The 23,105-nt window shown below is 39.0% G+C and overlaps 1 protein-coding gene across 1 annotated transcript; it reads right to left on the bottom strand.

Annotated features, from left to right (window-relative positions):
- Positions 1 to 271: 271 nt before the first annotated feature.
- Positions 272 to 23,025, bottom strand: PCOLCE2 (procollagen C-endopeptidase enhancer 2). The gene is made up of 9 exons (XM_085069508.1): positions 22,883 to 23,025; positions 21,736 to 21,844; positions 14,033 to 14,288; positions 12,110 to 12,234; positions 9,010 to 9,146; positions 7,585 to 7,739; positions 4,561 to 4,644; positions 2,430 to 2,597; positions 272 to 836 (listed from the first exon to the last, which is right to left on the bottom strand). Exons 1-9 carry the CDS (start codon positions 22,966 to 22,968, stop codon positions 700 to 702), a joined length of 1,257 nt encoding a protein of 418 aa, XP_084925634.1. The 5' UTR covers positions 22,969 to 23,025; the 3' UTR covers positions 272 to 699.
- Positions 23,026 to 23,105: the final 80 nt, after the last annotated feature.

Below are 23,105 nucleotides of genomic sequence, written 5' to 3'. Positions count from 1 at the left end.
GAACTTATTAGTGACATTTACTAACTGGATAGTCATCAGTGGAGAAAAGCATGGTTTTGTTTTACAGTTGTCTTAATTCTTTGAAGAGTTTTCTGTTCAGATCAATGATTCACTGGCTTCTGTGTAAGGAAAATCAGGCCCTTAATCAGCAAGGAAGTGTAGTGTCAGTTACACTGTGCAAGACCCAAATCATCAAAAGTGTGTAAATGATGAAAAAACAGTTTCTAGGTTTAGCTGCCCCACTTTATAAATAATCAATAACTAGTTGGTGTATGATTTAATCTTAAAATATTTTATTAAGCACTGATAATAATGAAGAAATCCATGTTATAAAACAACTTCAGAGAAAAAGCTAAGTTAAACTGAGTTGCTATAAATATTGCACTTAGAATTTGTATTTTACATACAAAACTCCTTAAAAAATTGGACAATTATAAATTAATATCTTCCAGGTAATTGGAATTTGTATGTTTGAAATCAGATGGCTGTGCTGCAAATCTTCAGCTTTCAGACTTAGGAGGGTCAGTTCTCATCTTGTAATGGATTTCACTTTGTGCCAGGTGTGCTTAGGTGGATGGAAGGGAAGGAAGGGAATGAAGGGTCAGTGTGGTCTTGCTGTTGGCAGTCAGTTGCATTTCCATGACTTATGCTAAGTGAAAATTATTTTTCAAGACAGATGATAGAATGCAGCTGCGGAGTTCAATTTTGACATGTTTTGTTTTTCAAGGCATTTAGGATCTTTGAGTTCTTAGTCTTAAAACTCATGACAAAGCTGTTGGGAAAGACTTTGCCTCTACCATCTTCTTCTACCTGGCCCATGATGATGTAGTTTAAACCTACAAAGGAGAGAATGAAATTACAAGACAGAAATCTGGGACATGATTTGGTAAGTATAGTTCTTTACCTGTGGTTTCTGTACATTTGCACTTTTTGTTACCAATGCCTTCTAACACGTTTTCCTTCCTACCTGCAGCATTTCTCCCCTACCCATCTTTGTTATACCACAAAGTACAGTTGTGTAAAAGTCAAGTAGATACACAGCTAAGTATCTCCTACATAATTAAATTTGTAGGGTGTAGTCTTTAAATGCAGACTGTCAGGTGAGTCTGACAGGCACTAGAAATGCAGTACAAACACTGGATAACCTAACCACTATCACCCAGAGTGGAATGTGTCTCATTAATTTTGTCCATTTTCACACTTGCTCAGCTTGTAGGGTAATGCCCTTCAGTGATAATGCACTTAAATCTTTCCATTCCCTTTCCCTTCCCAAAGACGTAAATATTTTCTAGATACACAGAGAAGCATTCGGGCAAGGTGGGCTTAATGGGTGGTAAGACCTGGCTTTGGAGAATTCGATTGGATTCGCCTATTTTTATGGCCTAGAAGGGCTGGGGGTTTGCAAAGCCTTGGGCTGGAAGGAATGGTATCACAGGGATATAAACAGAAAAGTTCAAATATTAAGTAATGGCTGTTAAATAATTCATTGAGATTTAGGATGAGAAACAAGTGTGTGGTTTGCACCAGCAGTCTGCCTAAAAATAGACAATTTGTTCTACCAAGGATATTATTGTGTCTCCCAGCTTGTAGTTTTCAGATAACTAATGGCAAAAGCTAATTTCTGATCATGATTTTTCACTTTGTTTCTGCCCACTTTGAATTAATATGCTTAAGCACTGGTAGTATCTGGAATAATACCAGGGGGTTTTCATGCTTATTAAATTATTTTGACTGTTTCCTGCTATGGCCCCATTTATGTTTTCTTGTTCTACCTGTTTACTTATGAGGCAGAACTAAAAACAGTTTCATTTTTTACGAAGTTACTTCAATGAAAACTACTCTTGTAGTTTGAAGGTATTTCTTGTAACACCTTTGCCTCAATTAACTGGAATTTATGTTGGTTGATCTCTGTATGATATTGTTTAAGATAGCTATTAACAGTACTGGCTGTTTGCAGATATAAAGTGGGCTTAAAACTGCAAGTATTTCTACAGTAAAGCTGTAAATATATTCAGGAGATATGCAACAGTGGAACTGTTTGATTTCTGCCATTTCCTGTGAGATACTGCTCTTCTAGGTTTAGCAGGATGTTTCTAAATAACTGTGTATGAAAACTAGCTCCAAAATACACACATGTAAAAACAAAATCTGTCTCAGCTTCATTTGAGAGAACCAAATCAGATTTTACCTTGCATCACGTGGTTTTTCAAACTGCTTTGATCTATGTGAGCCTAATACTTTTTCAGTAAAACAGAAAAATGCAATAAAACCCTGGATTACTGGATATTTTAAATTGATTATAATACTAACTGCTGATTATAGAAAAAACTACTGTAATTTTATTGATTTTTGTGGCCATATTTCAAATAGTAGTTTTACTAACTGTTATCTTTTGTGAACACACAAAGCAGTTATTATTGTGTACTTACCTCTCCTGATGAGAGGACACTGCTTACACACAACAAGAATCTTGGCACTCATATTCTTGCCAGCTTGTTGAATTGCTAAATTTCCCTCCTTATATACATTAATGATGGATATTGTTGCATGCAGACTTCCAGCCCGCGTTACTGTTGTGATTACGGTTCCAGTTATCACTAGAAGAAAATATATTTTATATATTTGATACATTTTTATTACTTTTAGACACAAATTTTGAGGCATCATAAAAACTTATTATTAGTCCCTAATAAGGAAACACGCAGTACTGGGAACAGTGACTAAAAATATGAATATCACTACTAATAACTAACTCACTACTGTCAAATTTTGGTGGCAGCAAGTATGAAATTGTCCTGGAATGTGTCAGTCTCTTGCAAGCCCAGTTCTCTGACTTCAGTTAAACAGCACAATTTGATATTACTTTTAATGAGTCATTTTTAAATAGTGGAGAAGTTGAATTGAAACTTCTAGGCAAAATCTGAATTCCCAGCTCTCTGACACTCCCAGATGAGTAGCAGAAAATAGTTAATGCCCTGAGAGCTAGATTTTGATCTGTCTGAGGCCTGATACAAATTTGCTTATTTCAGCTGAATGCAGTTACAGATTAAGCCATCATAGCTCCCTCTCAGTATGAAAGTCCTCTCAGTATGAAAATCAAGATACTTTTCTCTAGGATGAATAGATTAACTTGTAAGCCATCTTTATTTGTCAAAGGAAATGGTAATTAGTATTAACAATTTGGTTTCTTCTCAGGTCACCTTTTCAAATCAGATATTCTATCCTAGGATAAATTAGATCTTCAATTACCAAGTATGTACATCCAGATTTATTTTTCAAAACTGCATAATCCACATTTTTGGATTTTGTAAATTTGCACGTTATCTCCCATTAATGCAGAGCTTTTAATTAAATAGAATGTTCCAGTTCAATCAAGAGAGAACTCTGGATGTTAAAGTGCTGGGTATTGCAACTATATTTCTAGAAACAATAAATGAAATGCATGATGAAAGAGAAATAGTTATTTTCTAAAATCATAAGGTCTGCAAATAAACTTAGATTAAACCATGTTCTCTGAACAACAGGCTTCTTATTCTTACCTTAGGATATGCTTGCATTCACAGTAGCATTTAAAATATTTTTACTCTCACTCCTATCATGGAAAAGACTGAAAAATGTCAAGTATTTGACAGAAGGTGGGAGAGGAGAATGTGATTTATTACTGTGATGCCAGAGGAAAAAACAAGCTTTATATAGTATCATCTACCACGAGCCACAAGAGCTGAGGTGTGGTCAGTAAGAGGAGACCGTTTATGGTTTGGGTTTTTGCCCTGTTTGTTTTTGTGTTGGACCAGCCTGGATGGGTTGCAGATTAAAAGATGCTCGTGGTCAAGGGTGGGAAGGGGCTGTACCTGCCTCAGGGTACAGCCACAGCCCTCCTCACCAGGCAAAGCTGCCCTCATATTCCACAGACAGATCTCCTCAAATCCTGTGGGACTAGCAGTGCAGTAAGAGTCAGGTTAAAACGAACAAGGGGTGGTGGTGGGGAGTTTTCCCAGCAAATTGCTCGGCATTTTATAGGGGATTAAAAAAGATCCAGTATTAATATGGCAAAATACCCTGACACATAACTGAATAGATCAGCAGTGATAATGCCATCCTAATACATAGCAGACTCCATTTTTCCTGATTGATTTATGTCTGTATACAGACAGCAGTGCTTGGAAGCTTCCATCCCTACTAATTTCTTTTCAAAATATTTTGGAAGTCTATACACTGAATTGTGGAACAGTTAGCAGGTGCAGCATAACATTATTGGCTGGTTACAGAAAATGGAGATGACAATACAGTAACTGAATTGGTGAATCCTGTGGTTGTTTTACATTGTCATTTGCTTTTCAGATTGAGAAAGTATGTTTGTCTCAGGTATCGGTGCAGTGTCTGTTTCAGAATATCTCCAAGAATGTACTGCATGAAACAGATACTCATGTCAGATACACATGTAGTTGGTGTAAAAATATAGCCTATATGTTAATGGTAACTCAGAACTACATCTGGTAAAATTCCCTTGAGTCTAAAAACACAGTATAGAGTGAATAGTTAGAAATGTTGCTTCCTTACCAAAGTTGCTTGAACAATAATTGCTTTCCAGAGTCCCACTCCTTTTACACTTCTGCTGGCACAGGGCAACTGTAGGTTTCACAACTTTTTGAAGAGCAAAAAGTAAATTGAAATTGAAACAAAACATTTGATACAAATGCAAAGCACTATGTTTAAAAAAGACAAGATGTATAATCCTAATGTACACATGAACTGGGGATGAACACCACAGCAACAATATTCCTTTTCTCTGCTGTCACCTCCACTCATCATCTTTTCAGGTGTCTCAGCTGTGTCTGTTCTAAGAGAATGGGATGTTACACAAGATTTGCATGTGATCTTAAATCTGCAGCTCCCTGCTGTTGCCATAGAGCCCTAGTGGTACACTTGGAGTATCATAACCTGGTATTACAGTAACACTGCTGAGGGAGGGGGTGACCTTTTATTGGAAATTACTGTACTGTGATGAAAGGGATCAGAGTTCAAATTCCTGACCTTTTTTTTTCCCAAATTTTTCACATAGCTTCATGTCAGGTAGTGCTGCATAGTTTATTGCAATGACATTTTGAAACATGATGTTTGAGGTATGTATTTAACATTAGGGATTGACATTTCCTTTCTGAAATGGCATGCTTTGTTTATAGACAACTGAATACACTTGGCTTCTTTTTCCTACTTGGGTGGATGTTCATAGTCTCTGCACTTCATTTGGCTGACCCATTCCATGTAACATGCTGGGATGCAGTACTTTCAAGCTTTTATGTCTATTTCAAATTTGTTTGGAATTGGTCACTGACATAGTTATTGGAAACATGGAAGTGACACTAATAGATTTCTAAAAAAACCACAGATCCCTACACAGCCCTAATTTCCAAGAAAAATGAAGTTAGTTATAAGTATCTTTGCAGTATTTTTGCTTCTTTTTAGAATAGAGCATTTTGCAGAAGTTTTATTCAGCGTGTATTTTTGAAAAAGAACTTCTGACTAATTTTCAAGCAAGAATTTATACTTTTTTGCTTGTACTTTTTAATTGAATGAATTTATTCTTTGTGTAATTTTCCAAGTTTCTAAGAATGAACTAAATTATATTAAAATTACTTTGTCTTTAGTTCAATGGCCATGACTGTTAGAAGATCTGCACTGCTCATCATTTTGCCTTTCAAATCCAAAGTGTGAAGGTTGGGCTTCATATTTTTTAATTTATTTTGGGTTGGGTTTTTTGTTTGTTTGTTTGTTTTGTTTTAGTTTTTTTGTTTGGTTGGTTTTGTTTTTTGGGGGGGTTTGGTGTTTCTGTTTGTTTGTTTGTTTGTTTAGTTTAATAGATTTTGGTTGGTAACCAGCTTTGCTATGGTTTGTCAGTAGAGGCTCTCTATTGTTTGTAAGGTATTTTAGCAAAACATGAACTGGAGAAGAATTGAAATAAAAGTTTAGCTGCCTACCACTCTGCATGTAACCCCACTGACAGGAAAATGCATGGCTTGATCCAATGATATAAGGATGTCAATTACCTCACCACAGGTATTAGATTAATCTTCGTTACTTTTACAAATATATTTATAGCATTTATTTATTTCTGCAAGTATGAATACTTTTATGTAACATAAAGACTGACGTAATTCTTGAAAGAACCTACTAAAGTTTAATATCTTATTCATGCCTGGAGTTCTGTGCAAGTTTAAACAGACCTGATTTGCAAGACAATAAGCTGAGTCTGTTTGAACTGGACTCTTCTGAATGCAAATGATTGCTCAGAAGTGTAACTAAACTGTAGAGGTTTGGTTTGCTTGAAGATCAGAAATGCCTACACTGTGCAAAACTGATCAGACCTTGAAAGGACTTCTTATTTCTGTCTGCCTGACAAGTCCTTTTGAACACCTTCCCTCTGTTGTCCTCTCTCAGATGAATCTGCATGTTTTTATTTTCTAGCACTGATGTTGTCATGAAATTTGATTTGGAGTTAATTGGTAAAGTTCACCTCTCTTGGCTGTGCAAAACCCTAAACACAGCACAGGGTTATGGACAGCCTGGGTTACTTGAGACCAAGTGTTTGAACCAACATCTTCATTAACAAGTGCTTTAGAGTGAAGAAGAGCTAAATTAATTATTGTTAGAATAAGAGTCAAATCAGAATTATTTACAGGTCATTATGATTTCATTTTTATGTTTATTTTCATCTATTTTAAATACCTTCATTAGCAGTATTTAAGCACCACAGCTTCTTGGTTTACTGCTGACAAGTCATTGCTGTCCTGACTTTTGATGGGTTTTAAGTACAAATCAGGTTATGTCTTGCAAAAACATCATAAATAATTCAGTTTTCTGCTATAATTGTATCTGAAATGTCTCACATTCAGGCTATGGAAATTCTAAGAATTTATCCCTTCAACATCTCAGTAATGAAGTAGTTTTGGCGATACCTTCAGAGAAATCCAACTCTGATCTTTCATATCTGCTGTCTAGTCTTAGATATACAAAGACACTTATTTTTAGTGAGACGTCTTTTTCTGTCAGTTCCAATCTCTGAATATTTTCAAATCAAAATTATTCTAGGAGACTGTCATATTGACAGGGTGTTGACAGAACTAGAAGAGGGCTCAGGTGGCTTCCATACCAATTTTGCTTGATCTTAATAACTATATGAAGAAAAATACTGTAAGATTTTTACATATCTGCTTGCATAGAAGAAAGAGTTCCTTTAAATAAAACTATTTCCTGAAATATTCAGAACTTCTTATACAAAACAAATTTTCTTATCCTTCTACAGAATGTGCTAGTTAACTGTCCAAAATTGAGAAGAGATGGGAAAATTCTCTCAGGTGGAGTAAGTTACTTTCACACTGAACTCTTTCCTGGATAGATTTCATTTAATAATGTTAAGTACATTCTCCCTTGAGCATATTAATTTAATTAATTCCTTCAACATTTGAAATACTAACTGTAAAACTTCAATTTTTAATATACTTTCTATTTTGTATTTCTGTAACTCTCTTCTTGTACTGGAATAATTATTTTTATAGGAAGTGAAATAAAGCCAGTAAGACTTACTTGAGGTAGCAGGGACTGTTGTGGTTGTAGGTGGAACTGTAGTTGTGGGTAACTTTTTTGGTCTAAATTTATAATGGCCAATAAAACCATCAGCTGTTAAGCTTAAATCAGACAAAAACTGAACGAGCAACTCATTTCTCTCAGACAGAATAGGCCTAAAATAGAAAAACAAAATAAAATACTTCCATTATTTTGCATGTCAAAGCCAAAAAGCATTAATATCATTCTTTAAAAAGAAAAAAATACTCCAGACTAATACTGAAAAATATGTGGTTTTTTGCTGGCATATCACACACTGGTGTTTTGAGGATGAAACTCATTTCCATGAATCACCTAAAACTTTGATTCCTGAAGTTTATGTCAATATGAGTATTGTTAAATTCTTCTGTGTGAATTCATTGCAGACTTCATTTCCCTGAAATGGAAGGGGTCAGATTAACAAAGTGGGAAAATACATTGAAGAAATCCTCAGTACACAGGGCAAGTAAGTAAATGGTTTTTTAAAAAATTTGGTTTTGTTCAATGAAAAAGATATTGCACAATTGGAAGTGCCTATGAAAATTCATGCAGTATTGGATTCTGCAACTTTTCAACAAACCCACCAAAAATAAAATGCTTTGGGTTATTATTTCTGTGGGCTCCCTTTTTGTCAGTGATTGGATATTGATTACCAAGGTCTTCTTCAAAACACTTAATGAGGTCTTTGAAGTAAAAACTTGTCATAATTTCCTTTTTTTGGCAGATTTTCAGAAATCTGTTTACTCTGATAGCAGAGTCTCACATAACCAAAAGTAAGAGCCTGGTTAACTGGAATTCTCTGGATTTACAGCTGCCACAGTGGCTGCCCAGATTAGACTCTTCTTGCTGCAGTATTGACTCAGCCTGTGGACATAGGAGGGCACTGATTATCAGCTGCCAAGAGCTTTGTTCTGCTTCCTGAACACCAAGACTACAAGGCCAAATCTGAAATATCTCAGTCTGTGTATCCTGTCTTTTTAGAAAGGGCTGAGAGGAAAATGAGTCAGATAAAGTGAGGTCTGAGCCAAGGGGCTAGAGAGCTCAGCTAGATCCTTGTACTGCAGTATCTATAACCCAAACACACAGATTATGTTAATGTTTAGCTACCATTAGTGTTGGTGCTACACCAATATCAATGGCATTGGGATTAGCACTGGTGGTGTCAGACAGTGGACTGAGGCTTGTGGGACAGGAGGGAACACGGGTTGGAGGTAGGGTTACTCATGGAGAGAGAGAATGGAGAAAACCTAAAGAGAGACAAGATACTAAGCAATTTCTAGATGTTCAATTGGAGTTAGCAAATGTCATGTTTAATTTTAAAAAAGAAAATATTTTAAAAGCCTAGTACAAAACTTAGCAAATGACACATGGTGGTGGTGAAGTTCACAATTAAAGAAAGTTACTTACGCTGGTGGACTGTCTCCACAGTACTTCCCAATTCTTTTGGCATCATTGATTTCTCCACCATTAAACACTGCAACGTAGTCATATCTGCAGTAGTTGTCTCTCTCCACATCAAACTTCTCAAACTTTAACTCTATTAGCTAGAATAGGGAAAATGGAAGTAACTCATTAAGGTTCTGACAAACAGAATTTATTAGTGCTCCTTGTAGTAAGTGACATCTTCACATGAAATACTGTTTTTATTTATATAAAGGAAAATTCCTTAATCCACTTAATTGTATTTTAATCCACATGACTCTCCAACAAATAATTCAGCATATGACTCTAATATTCTATAAAACATTTTCTTCTCAAATGTATGCAAATAACTTCTGAAAAAGTTATTTTTATGAGTGAATGAAAATAGGATAGTAGGTGTTAGGTGTCACAATGCTCTTAAAATAACTACAGCAAGAATAAACCACAGAAAAGGGGCTTTTAATGTCATTGCATCATTCAATGCAATGACATTCAATTCAATTCAAGATATGCTAAAGAAAAAGCAAAGGCATAGTTGGTATGAGCCATATTACTGACTTCATTATCAGCAGGGCCTGAATCACTGTGCTTGCCAATGCTGTGCATACTTGATGCAGAATGAAAAACGTTAGAAATGAAAATGTTGATAGAAAGAAAACTAGCAAATAGGAAGACTGAAACCAAGAGAAAGTAAGTACTTAAAAGTATTGTGTTTCCATGTCAGATTTCCATAATTGTTGAGGCTTTACAAGTCATGAATGACAATTAGTATAACTCTGGTATTTCCAGTATTTTTCCTATTATCTCAAATTACTTCTATTAATGGAATTTTCTACTTAAGGAAGGAAAACCATGTACAAGAAAACAGAAATGGAATCTACTACTTTGAAATGAAGTCCTGCAGAATGACTCTGTCAGTCATGTGTGGCAAGGGAAACACAACCTAAGTGCTGCATGGAAACAGAGGTAATATATGCATTTAGGTTGCTTCTTTAGATGAAGCACAACAGTATTTAAATCACCTTCCCATAAATAGCACAAGTAAGGCTTGAATGACAGCACTGAACTCTGTTGATTGTACATCAACCTTTTTAAAGGTCTGACTCAGAGAAAGATGGCATTAAATCTTCTAAGACTGCACAAAGAAAAAGAAGTAATTAGTACTTGGCATATACTTTATCTGATTTACTGACACAGTAAAAGTTATCTTGTTCTATATTCATAGTAATGATAGCCTGTTATCAACTGATGTCTTAGTTTTGCTTGGATACTTTTGCACTATTAAGACATTTAAAGCATAATTTTGTTTCCCATAAAGTATGAGTAACCTTGGGGGACTTGGTTTTAGAGATGACTAACAGGCTTGTTTCAAAACCCTCAGTATCATGATGGAAAAATGCACTTTAAATGGAAGTACCCATCTGAGTAACATGCTTGTGATCAAAAAAGATGGTATAGAAAGAAGTAATGCAACTGGGAATAGAAATGCTAAATTTTTCCATAGCAGGCCATAATATCTACTTTACTATTATTCAATGAGTGCACTTTACACAAATAAGTATTTAATGGCAGAATAGGAGCTCTTCATGATCAGGAGAAGCTCCTTCATTTCTGTAATAAATGAAGTAATTATTGGTTTGTATTTGATGCAACAAAACAAGAGTACCTTGTTTTATTACTCGTGCTCATGAAAGGGAAATAGAGACTATGGCACCTAAATTCTGGCAAATGGTAGACTGGGAGCTTTTTATGTGTACTTGAAGAGAGATGCTTATTCACTGCTTCTTCGAAAATGCCTTTTGTCACTGTCAAAATTCTGTGGTTTTTGCATGCAAACAACTACTGTTGCAGTACATTAATAATATATATTTAGAAACAGGTAGATTTATGGAATAGAATCATCAAAAGGCATAGGATATAATGCCCTTATTTTTATGCTTATATAGCCTTTCTTAAATCTCTATGAGCTTAGGAAAATTTCTTAGGCTTATGCAGAGACATTTGGCAAGAACCAAAGTAATCTGCAGTTTACAGATAAGGGTTTAAAAATCACTGCCTATCCGTAGGATTGTTAAATGACCTGTATCTAGCAAACAAGGAATGTGGATTAAAGAGGACTACAGGAAAGACTAAGCTGACATACTGCTTCAGTTCAAGGGAGTAACTGTCTTGGTAAATGGAAAAGTAAGAAAGATCAGAAGAATATCTTTATCTGGGGCAGCTTTTTTTATTTCAAGGATTACAGTCATGAGCGGAAGATGAAGAGGAAAGTCATCTTTATATGTAAATGAATTTTAAAAGCTGGATGTGGCAAGAAAAGCAACCTACCAAATATGCTTGTCAACCAAAACATTCAATCATTGTAGACCTCCTGCTAAGATACAGAGCAGATGGCTCAGCAGCAACCAGAAAATGTGCAGCTAGGATTGAGATTAGCCCTACGGTGTAGGGAACACACTTGTGTTTGCCATGGCACAAGAGCCCTCTCAGTCTGCTGTCACATCTCCTCAGGTCTTAATGAAGATGTAACATATGCTCTCATGGCATCTGGCTAATTAAGCAAGCATGTTATGTGATGGAGCCTTCAAAATAGGAAATAAAACAAACTGCTTTAAATAAATTCAATCAGCTCTACCTGGGTACCTCAGTAATAAATTGTAGCTGCACCAAAAATGCTGAAATGTTAGACTTCAAGTAGCATTGATCATCACCATGTTTGGTGCTGAGATGATCACCTGCCCTAATTTAATTTGAGTGATGTTTTTTGAATTAACAAAATCTTTTCAATCCCCCTGGTTTAAAAGCCTCACCAGTCACAGGTGCTTTAATGGGTTTCATTTAGGGATGTACTAGTGCGTGGTCCTGCTGAGGAAGCACAGGATCACTGGAGCGAGACAGCGATACAGGAGGAAGGTGGGATGCAGGAGCAGAGCTGTGCCCGTGCTCGCTGCTCCTGCCAGCCGGCCGTGCCAGCCAGGTGCCACTGCAGTGTCCCGGGCAGCGCGGGCAGCCGGCTGCTCGGAGCTGTTGGTCCCGCGAGCACTACAAGCTGAGCTGTGCCAGCAGAGCCATGGCAGCGCCTTACCTGGTTCTTCGGGGCCACGATGTGCCACGAACAGGTGACTCCCGCTGGGTAGTCCCGATCCGGCCAGTTGGGCGTTTGGAAGGATCCCGACGGCTTCTCCAGTCTTCCTCCGCAGTACTGATCCCCTGCAATGCAGCACCGCGAGCCGCCCTGAGCACGGCGGGGAGCGGGAGCCTGGAATCGACCCGAGGTGCTGCGGGGCCTCGCTGAGGGAGCCCCGCCGGGAGAGGGAACCTGGAAACACCCCGAGGTGCTGCGGGGCCTCGCTGAGGGAGCCCCGCCGGGAGAGGGAACCTGGAAACACCCCGAGGTGCTGCGGGGCCTCGCTGAGGGAGCCCCGCCGGGAGAGGGAACCTGGAATGGCCCCGAGGTGTTCCAGGCCCTCGCTGAGGGAGCCCCGCCGCTCCCGGCTGCCTCTGCCACAGCCCCGCCACACACGGCTGAGCCCTCCGGCTCAGCTGCTGGCACCTCCGGGGAAACATTTAATACAGAGCAGCAAAACAAAGAGAGAGAGAGAAGCATTCCTGCAAACCCTGGGGCTGGAGGAGGAGCAGAAGCGGCAGGTACTGGAGGAGCCATGGGGCAGCTCCGCTGGGGCTGACAGGCGTTCCCGAAGGAACGGCAGCCTGTGGAGTGCTACTGATGGAGAAGGGTCTTCTTCTTCCATGTCTCCTGCCCTCAGTTCCAAATTAAAAAACTCCATCAGGCTTACAATATTATTATGAACCTTCTTAGTTAAACTAACAATATTGGTCACAGTTATTTAATATATCTTTCAAGAAGTTATCGATACAAGATTACAACTGGAAGGCTGATAAATTACTCATCACCTGCACTGCCTCTGCCCAACAACCTGTCTAGTCAGGTATCATGCCAAGAGCAAAAGCCTTGAAAAAGGGTCACTTAGCAGGGTGATACCACCTCTCTGTGACCTCCCAGCCTCTCACAGGACATAGTCTTCCCAAGCATCAGGCAATGCCTTTATGTTTAGTAATACCTGATGAATTCTGCTTTGATACATTTTTGTGTTTTTAAACCAGGGTAGAAATGGACAATCCACAACATCACCTGGCACAGCATTCTACTTCAGAGCTCACAGAGAAAAATCAACCTCTCCTTTCCTTTGCAGCCATTTGTTCATCTGGTTTTTATATTGGAAGAGATGGGCTGTCTTCCCCATTCATTTGCTCCATACCTGTCATGACTTTAGAGCCCTCTCCTACAGTCCCTTTGACTTTCTCTTTTCCAGCATGAAGAAGTTAATGCTGTGCAGTTGATCTTTGTTCTTTTAACTCTATCACACTTGTTGTCTCTGATTCCTTCTGATAATTTTATCATATTCCATTCTGAGATGGGAACATCAGAAAGGCACACTTTATTCAAAACATATGTGCATTATGGACTTATAATGGCATCATTTTTTGTTATTATTGTTTGGTCTTCATTTTGTTTTCTAAAACTTGTTAGGTTTCTGTTTCTCTTTTGATACCTATTAAGCACTGGATTGATGCTCAACCATTGTTTTCTTAAATTATCCATTTTAAACCTAACATATCATTCCAAAGCAGTAACAGCCAATTCACAAGCTGCTGTACTGTACACAATATTAGGGTGTTTTCCCCTTATTTGTAACATTTATCTATATTGAACTTCATCTGCCCTTTTATTGACTAGCTATTACAATTTTACTACTAGGCACAGTTCTTCCACTACTCTTAGACTAGTCAGCCTTTCTCTTTATTACTTGATTAACTAAGATGGCTAAAAGTTACACTGCTATTTGCCAAACAAGGTAATTAATAAATATGTTGAATAGCACATTCCCTAATCTCTCTGACACCACATCTTTTTAAGCATTAATGTGACTCTGCCTAGAGCTGTACAGTTATATTTGTCTTCAGCACATATATAATGGTTAATTACCTCTTTCATGTGGTTCTGCTGCGGAAAACTTTGCAATGAATCCACTTCCAGCAGTATTAGCATCTGAAGTCATCTGCACCAACATTTTATTGCTGCTGGATACAAGGGCACCTGGTTTCACAGTTCCACAGAACCTGCCAATGCGCTGTCCATTGGCATGGCCGTTGTAGATATCTACAAAATCGTATCGGCACAAGTTGTCGCTTTCCAGGTCTAAATATCGAAAAGAAAGAACCACCACTTTTCCCTCTGGGACCTGCAAAGAGAGAGAAGGAGGGAGAGATGCATCTGAAAGTGTGACCAACATTGTGTATCTATCAGATCCCACTGTTTGTGTGACTGTTTTCACACCCGTCCGTTCCTGTCAGGTGAGCTCCTTTTGTCAACTATATTAAAGACAAAGCAGTTTTTAAAGTAACTTGGACCAATCCTAAATACAAAGCTCTGGCCACCTCTTGCCATTATCTTATTTCTGATCCACAGTATCCTCTAGTCAGGCTCATGCAATTAATTATAAACCATCACTGCCCAGTTCAGCTTGGCGTGTTTCTCTTACTTTCTGCTGGAAGTATGGAATCAGCCATGCAGCTCCCTGTCACCAAGTTGAGGACGATGAGATTAATATGAAAAAATATGGAACTAGCAATTTACCATTTTAAACAAACAAAATAGTCTCTCTTTTTTATTTGTGTTACCAAGTTTCATAGTTTGAAGGTTTTTTTTTTTATTTACTGACCCGCATCTTACATTTATAAATAAAATTGGAAACTTTACGGCTAACACTGTACAATCCTAATATTTAGTTATTGGATTGGCTGCAGTGAAAGAATTATATTTGGAAAGACTAAGTAAAACTATGAACAGACAACTCAAAAGAACCATTAGTGGGTATTCTCAACACTGAAGAGAGTTTTGTTTTCTGAAATGTCTGAGGAAACATAAGACAGGGCAAATCTTCTTACATGTCTGCATCCGTGGATATTGCAAAAGAGAGGAGTACAGAGAAGGATGTAAATTAAGACAGCATAATAGTTTACAACGAGGAGAACATTTCCTGGGATACAGTTACAAGCTTTTAAGAGAAAAAGCAGCATGCTGAGAAGTGAAAATTGTTCTAATAAAGTGTTTAATACTGTGTAACAGAACTGGAAGAAGGGAAACAGTATTTTAAAGTATAGAGGGACTCTAGACAGGCAAGTGTAATTATCTGCATTCAATCCATATCATGGCAGAGTGGTTAGCTATTAAAATAATTGCAGCTGTTCTGCTTTACTGAGACAGTACTATAATTTTCTGCTTTAAACTTAATATATCTGCATTAAGTTCATATTTAAGCTGTGTTATTTAAGAGTTCATGAATTTTTTTCATTCCTTAACAGTGACTCATTTAAAAACACTGGTTTGAAATAAACTAAAACTAAGCTGTTCCTATATGAAATTGTCAAACTATTTTAACATTGAGTCTCAACAGTTAAAAATTGCTTGTCAAGTATAGATGAAAGTGCTATAAATGGAAGTGACTGTTTAACCCACAGAAGATACTAATAGAGGCAGCAGCTCTAGATGTACTGAAAAATGTGCTGTAGGTGTGTTAAGGTTACTCATTCATGTGGCTGCTTTTATGTCCAGTGCTGATACTGATCCTGCAGCATGACAGACTTCTGCTTGAGGTGCTCTCAGCTGCCCAGGGTCCATGTGCACCCTAGCTGACCAGCCCCACTGCAGTTCCTGCTGCTGGTTTCAGAGTATTTCAAACTCAGAAGTTCTCTCAGAAATGCATTCAGGTTCCCTGTGCAGATGCACATTGCTACTACCACTACATCAAAACCACAACTCACCTAATCTTGAATTTACTCCTTGAATCACTGCTCTCATATCTAAATCTCTTATTATTGCATTCACTTGTCCTCTAGTCTGAATCACTAAGGAGCATTAAGGCGTGGTCATTTTAACAGAAAATGAGCTAAAATGAATTTGGTATTCCTGCCAGAAGACCTGAATATTATTTATGGTTATAAACTCTGTGTGACTGGACAAGTCAGTTGAGAAATGCTGACAGTAAAGTTAGTCAGATAAAGTCAGATTTAGGCAGTTAGATTACAGAAGCCTTTTTCCAGAAGAAAGTATGTAAAATAGCATATACTCTTTTGGGGTAGAACACTCATTTTCACAAGTTTGTACAACTGGTATGACAGGATGCAAATGGGGTGACCTTTAAAGGTTATCATGTTTTAAAATAAACTATAATTCCTACAGTTAAGATTGTTCAACATATTCCACAACACTGTCTAGCTAAGCTTTGGCTAAAAGTTACCCATCTTTAAGAAGTTTCCCCTTTTGCTTCCCCTGTTTTTGAAAGCTGAGCACACATTGCTCTAGCATGTTAGATTAAAGTTTTATCAATGCTTATGAGATTTTTTCCTTACTTTCTCAGCCTGAATTACTTCTTTGAATATACCTACTCTCTCTCAGAGTTTGAAGAAGGAAATGGAAATGTGAGAGGTGGCTGGCTCTGGGGTAAGACAAGGTCTTTTTGCTGTCCTTGTAGAATTGCATTCAGATTCAGCCAAGTGGTTACCCTTCAGTAAGGCTGATGGTGCTCACTGACAGCTTTGTTCCAGGAGTGCATTGCCTCAGCACAGCTCTGCTCACACCAGCCTCGAGGCACTCACTCCTGCCCCTGGATATTCCACTCTCTCCTGCTGCTCCACAGGGGACAGAGGGAACCAGGACATGGGACTGACCCCTACTCAGGAGGGAGAGGATGCTGGCAAAGCTGCCAAACTCCAAACTCCAGCCAGCCATTCACTCAAATCTTAGGTTTTCTGGTTCATGGTATAAGTCATTCTGTGCAGTGTTGTGCTTCCTTCTCTCTCCACCACTGGCTGTACCATCCTATACAACATACTACTTTCTAATTACATTTCATTGTAGTTTTTAATCTCTGCTTCTATCTGTTTAATCTATTTGAACTTGGTCAAGACTGCTCCCCACAGATGTACTGATTTCTGTTTCATGAGAGTTTGTAAAAAAATGTGTAGGAAAAACTCAGCCATATGGTTATGAATGTTTAACAAGGAGCCTACACCAGGTTTTAGTTGTCAGATTAATCCTTGCTCACATTCAGCTGAATTTGGGGAGATAAGTCATTTAGAGGAATGTGGCAGGCCCTTAATTACAGTTACTACTTACTGCCATTACTTTATTAAAAAAATATACTTGCTTATTAAAATATTTGTCATTCACAAAAATAACAAATTTGTTCCCATATGTTAAATCAGTTAAAATTTTGTAGTTTGAGTAGATGATAATCAGAAGTGTGCAGGACAGTGGTTCCACATTCGGGCAGCAGCTGTTCCAGTTTGCAGCTACTCCCAAGAAATGTTGTGCTAAATACAGGCATCTTTGCAAAGCTGTACTTTTCTTTGATTTCTACCATTTTGCTTTTTTAAATGTTGAAAACTAATGTGCTAAAATCTGCCAGTGTTTATCCCAGGACATTTAAAATATTGTTCCATGAGAAACACAGGGGAGCAAGCAAGGCCAGCATGACTCAGTATTGTTTACTTTGAGCCACATCTGAGCCTGATGCAGTAAGAAAATGGGATACCTCAGAGGAAGAACTGGAAGGAATTCCAGCTCTTAAAAGAAAAGGGGGGGGGAAAAAAATGAGGGAGGAGTCAAAGGAAGAATGATGTGATGCTTCCTCTGCAGGGTGTGCCTTAGTTTTGTTTTATCCATACAGCTGGTATCTTTCAACAACAGAGGCACTTCATCCCCTGCCCCTCCTTGTCACAAAGAGGGCAACTGACCCATACTCATTCTCTGCTTCCCTTCTCATTTTAACTCTGTGAACATCTTTAGGTTCAAAAAGATGCTAAAGTCACGTGAAGGATGCCTTACAACTGTTGAAGTCTAAAGCAATTTTTACAGGGAGTTTTGCTAGAACATAATTTCCTAAAATCATCTGTGTAGATTACTAACCTCTTCAAAAGGGCATGATTATTCCATATATACAACACCCCTCAAAATAAGGTTCCTAGCTTGTTTGTGGTTATCATTCATTGCAGGTATTTCATACAGTGTTAATCAAAGTTCAGTTACATTTAAAGTAGTGAAGCTGTTTTTCTGTTGTTGTTCTGACTGAATACAAAGCCCTCTTCACCAAAATTTCGTGGTTTCGATTATTTACTTTGAAAATAATCTTGGGAGTAGGGGGAACCCCTAAATGCCAACTTTCATAAATATATTTTGCCTAACTTTTAAACCTGTATTGGGTTGAATATATTTTGATATATGTGTAATACCAAAATGCTGACTGTATGTTTTGCCACAGCAGTCCTAGGTAGAGTTGAAAAATACATCAGCTACCTGCAAGCTAAATGTATTATTTCTTTCTGCTGAGAATGAATGTGGAAGTTATTTGGAGTTACATCCTGGGAAGATACATGATTTCTGTCTAGTTACTTGTTCTCTAGCTCCAGTTTTTAAAGTTTGTATTAGTTTGCTTTTTCTGACAAGGGCCCTAGATTCTGTTCACCTCTTTCTTTTCTGGCAATACAACCATGTGTAAAGATCTGTTGTCCATTGGAAAGGCAGTTTTACAATGATATAGGAAAATGAATTCTTAAAACATAGAAAAAAATATTTAAAGTATTCTGCTCCCTCAGGGCAGATTCCCAACTACCCTGATAAGTAAATTTTTCAAACCTTGCTTATTGTCAGCAAACCTGCTGGAACACAGCTCCCAAACCTATAAAAACTTAACCTTACATAACTCTGACAGTTTTCACTATTATTGTTGCGCATAAAGTTGTTGGAGTTTTATGGGAACTAAGCAGTCTGCCAGAAAAACACAGGACAGCAGTCCAGATTCTTGGACTATGTGACACATTTATGTGAGGTGATGGCCAAGAAGGATTACAGAGTATTAAAAGTAAGTGTATATGACATATTTTAGATAAAGCTATATACATTACTATAGGAAAGGAAATAGCTGTACAAATGACTTCTTAGCAAACCGGTGAAAAGCTGCTGGGTAGTCTGCCAAGGTTGTAATAGAACCACAAGCATGTGCTGAACACTTCTTAGAGCTCTTAGAATAGAGATGCTGTTTTCTTTAGCCAGCTGAAAAGATCCCAGTCTCTTGAAACAACAGAACCATAATTGAGTTAGACTCTTCAAGCTTTAGCAAAGCAGTTGGAAAGATTTCAGATGGTACCTGAATGCCACTTTACTTTATCTGTATAACCCAGAATGTTTCCTAAACCTATTTTCCTCTAAAGAATGAATTAGCTCTCATTCTGCCTTCTGCAGATGATGAGATCCTATAGTATAGAAAACAACAGCTTTGTGCATCTCGTGACCCAGACACAAAGCGAATCAACATCTCTTTCAGTCTTGCAGACTTGTCAGATCCTGCATTAGGCAGATTGTTTTCAGAAAAGTGTTCACAGCCCTTGGCTAAAACGGACAGGCAAAAAGTCTTAGTCACTTTCTAAGACCAGATGCTAAATGGGGAAGCCTAACAGTAACTACAGAGTATTTCTTCACGGCAGTATAACTGGCTTTTTTACTTGGGTGCTCTTGCAAGCTATTCTGAGCCTCAGCAGTATTTGGTGAAAGGATTTTGTTGTTTAAATTCAGGCTAACCAGACCCTTGAGTGTACCACTCCATCGCAGTTTGGTAAACCATCGTCTTTTTAAAGAGATTACAGGCTTAGTCTTGCAAGTTTTGTAGTTCTTGCCTTCCCTACGTCCTTCCTGCACACCCAAAGGACAGGGTGTTCTACAGTTGATGGGGAAAAAAAATCAGCTTGGCTTAGTGAACAATATTGTTTAGTGAAACAGGGGTTAAATGAGGTGAGGGCACAAACAAGCCTGGACTACTCCAGTTGTGCAGCCCTTCTCTGGCTTTGGGCAACCTACAGAAGACAAGGAGGAGGCAGTCAAATGGCAGCACAGCAGAAAACTGGGACTCAGGGTGATCATGAAATGACAGAAGCCATCAAGTTCCTCCCGTTGTCAAGAAAGCTCAAGTGTAGATACAGCTCTGCTACAGCTTTGTAGTAATGCTTCTCACCATACCCAGGCTAACCTGGATGCTGGCATCTTGTTAGCAACAGCCACATTAAGTCTGTAATGAAACAATTCTGTATGGACTTTCTAAAAACAATAATTTGTTCTCTTCTCCCTCTACCCCCATAGATGAAGGGCAGATACATGGCATGATTCAGTAATTGTTTCTTTAGTGCTGCCTACATTTGTAATCTAAGTTTTTTTAAATGATAAAAACTTAATGCTGTTAATAAGCAAAATTATTATTTCCCTCCGGATTCAGTTTTGAATTTATGAATATCTAATAATGAGTTATATTGGTAAACTAACTTTGTATGTTTTTCTCTTTTATTTAAGGCATGTGTATATGATTCCAAATGCATCTTGCATCTGCTCTTCAGATTGTGAGGTGGGCCATGCTGATTGCTGTCACCTCAGCCCCTTGATAGCAAGGAAGCAAGTTTATGAGCATACACTGTGTTTCACATCACACTCTTCTGGATGAGGTCAGACAGGGATCAAAGGTAACTTCTAACTAGGCCCCAATAAGAACAGAACAGAAAGGTGCAGAAAGCAACTCTGCAGCTTCCCTGGGATCTTTCAGATAAAATGATAAAAATCACATCACTCATTTGGTACAAGAGTTATTTTAAACGGAACATTGTAAACAGATCAATGTCTCCTGCTTTGCGTCAGCATCTCTATAGTAGCAGGAAACAATTATCCTGTGACATCCTATTCTCCTGCCAGTGCATAGCCTTTGCAGCACCTAGACTGTGATGCAGTCTTTGAACTGAAGTTGTCTTTAGTGATCTTGTCAACACACAGACTAACTTATTTTTTTATGCCTTCTTATTTTTTCTGTTGGCCTGACTGTCAGAAAAGTTCTTGGTGAGCTGTGCCTAAAAAAGAGAGGAAATTTGGTGGGCAGTTTTGGAGGGTTTAATTTGTGCAGATATGAGGAAAAGTAATCTTCACATCTCTTTCACTGAGTCTGTGGATGAGGACATCCAGAACAGGAGTACTGAGTCCTACTAGTTGTTTCATGGAATCTGTTGTCCATGAATATGATGTCTCTGCCCTGCAGTCTGATTTCAGCATCAAAATATCAATTGTCCCACCTTTTTCCATTTCACATGGTCATTTATAAATGTAACAACACTTCCCAATTGCTGTCAGCCTGCTATATGACAGACTCCAGATGTCCTGGCTGGCAGAACACTGCTAGCAGCACACTTCAAGCAAACCTCCCTCAATTTTTTGGGTTGGATTGAAAATTTTTTAATGTCTTCTTGCCAAGAAATTTTACTTTTCATTATCTCCAATTCAAATTTTTTTTTAATAGAACTCACTATAGCTTTCTGCATGACAGGAAGGGGAGATGTTTGCTTGTAAGTGGGTTAATTTAAAACAATTAGACGTATATCAGGGAAGTAAATGAAAATTGGCTTTTGACATGAGGCAAGGCCAGTTCTATTTCAGCCACTATTATCGTATTACATCACCCCTAACAAGCTCCAGATAGCTGAGCTACTTTGAGTTACTGAATTCATTGTTGCACATGTTACCCTGTGTAAAACATAGTTTAACAACAAATAGCTGTTCATTTTCTTCAGCACTAATTTCGTGGTATTAAAAATTCTTACTGTGATTTTCCAAGTACATTTGCTGTTTGGTGGGTAGACGCCAGGAAATCCTTCACTCCCAATAAACCCTGACTCTCCAGATACAACTCCTCCACATGTAAATGTAGGCCTGAGAATAATAGGAAAAACAGTATTTAATTTTTAAATATTTTAAATTATTCCTTCGTATAGTAATCAAGAAGCACAAACTGTCTAAACAGCTCAAATACTTAAAACCATTGCTAACATGAAACATATTTAAGTATTTACATAATACCACTATTGATACAGAACGTGCAATTTAATGTGCAAACTTAGGTGTAGAAAAAATTAACTACTTGGACCTTATTTCTGGGTTGGCACAGACTGTTATCCCTCCCTCCTTTTTTACCTCATAGGAGCAAAGGTGTGCCAGTGTGATACATCGTTGCAAATTGGTCTTACAATGGAAAAATAATAATTAAAAAGTCATTAGCAATGACTTTTTATAGTTCATATAATAGTAGTTAAAATAGCACTGATATAAAAATTACTTCTCATTCCTTTCTGTGCTTTGAATTTATATGTTTCAATCAAGGAAGTCTCTGGTACTTTTTGTACCTCAGTAGTGCAGTCCTCCCCACGCTGAGCCCTGTGGCCCAGCTGTGCTCGGGGCTCAGCTCGGGTGCCAGTGCCGCTCCGGACACACTGCACGGACACGCGAGTAGCCCTGGCAAACCTGTGCGGAGCCACTGCTACTGCTGAGGACACGAGGGTGAGCGAATGCCCTGCCGAGCTCTAGACGCTGGGATGCCACACCGTATTGCACCGTTATGTTTGAGAGGCTACAGATTACACGGCACGGGGCTGCTCTCGGAGGGTCCCGGGCTGCGTGGAAAACGCGCCTGCCTTGATGGAGTCACGGGCAGTGAAATGCCCGCGCACCCCGCGGAGGCACGGCGGGAACGCGACTGCGGGGGACGGACGGAGGGGAGGGAACGCTGTACCTGTGCGGGGACAGCGGGACCTGGTACCTGTGCGAGGTGCGCTGTACCTGCGCGGGGACAGCGGGGGACGGTACCTGTGCGGGGACAGAGGAGCGCGGAACCTGGGCGGGGACAGCGGGGGACGGTACCTGTGCGGGGACAGAGGAGCGCGGAACCTGGGCGGGGACAGCGGGGGACTGTACCTGTGCGGGGGAGCGGCAGGACGCGCGGCCGCCAGCAGCAGCAAAGGCGGCAGCAGCAGCAGCAAGAGCCGGACGGCGGGCGGCATCTCAGGGCGGCAGCGGCGACTTGGGGCAGGGCTGGGGCCGCGGAGCCGCTCCTCCGACCGCCGCCTGCTCCTCCTGTGAGTGCCGGACCGGACCGGGGGAGGAGGCAAAGGCTCCCGCGGCCCTCCGCCCCCAGGGC

Source organism: Lichenostomus cassidix, chromosome 9, assembly GCF_008360975.1.
Source record: "Lichenostomus cassidix isolate B80296 chromosome 9, HeHo_3.0, whole genome shotgun sequence".
Classification (NCBI taxonomy): Eukaryota; Metazoa; Chordata; class Aves; order Passeriformes; family Meliphagidae; genus Lichenostomus; species Lichenostomus cassidix.
Note: the sequence above shows the minus strand (reverse complement) of the source record. Positions and strands in the feature narration are given on the sequence as shown.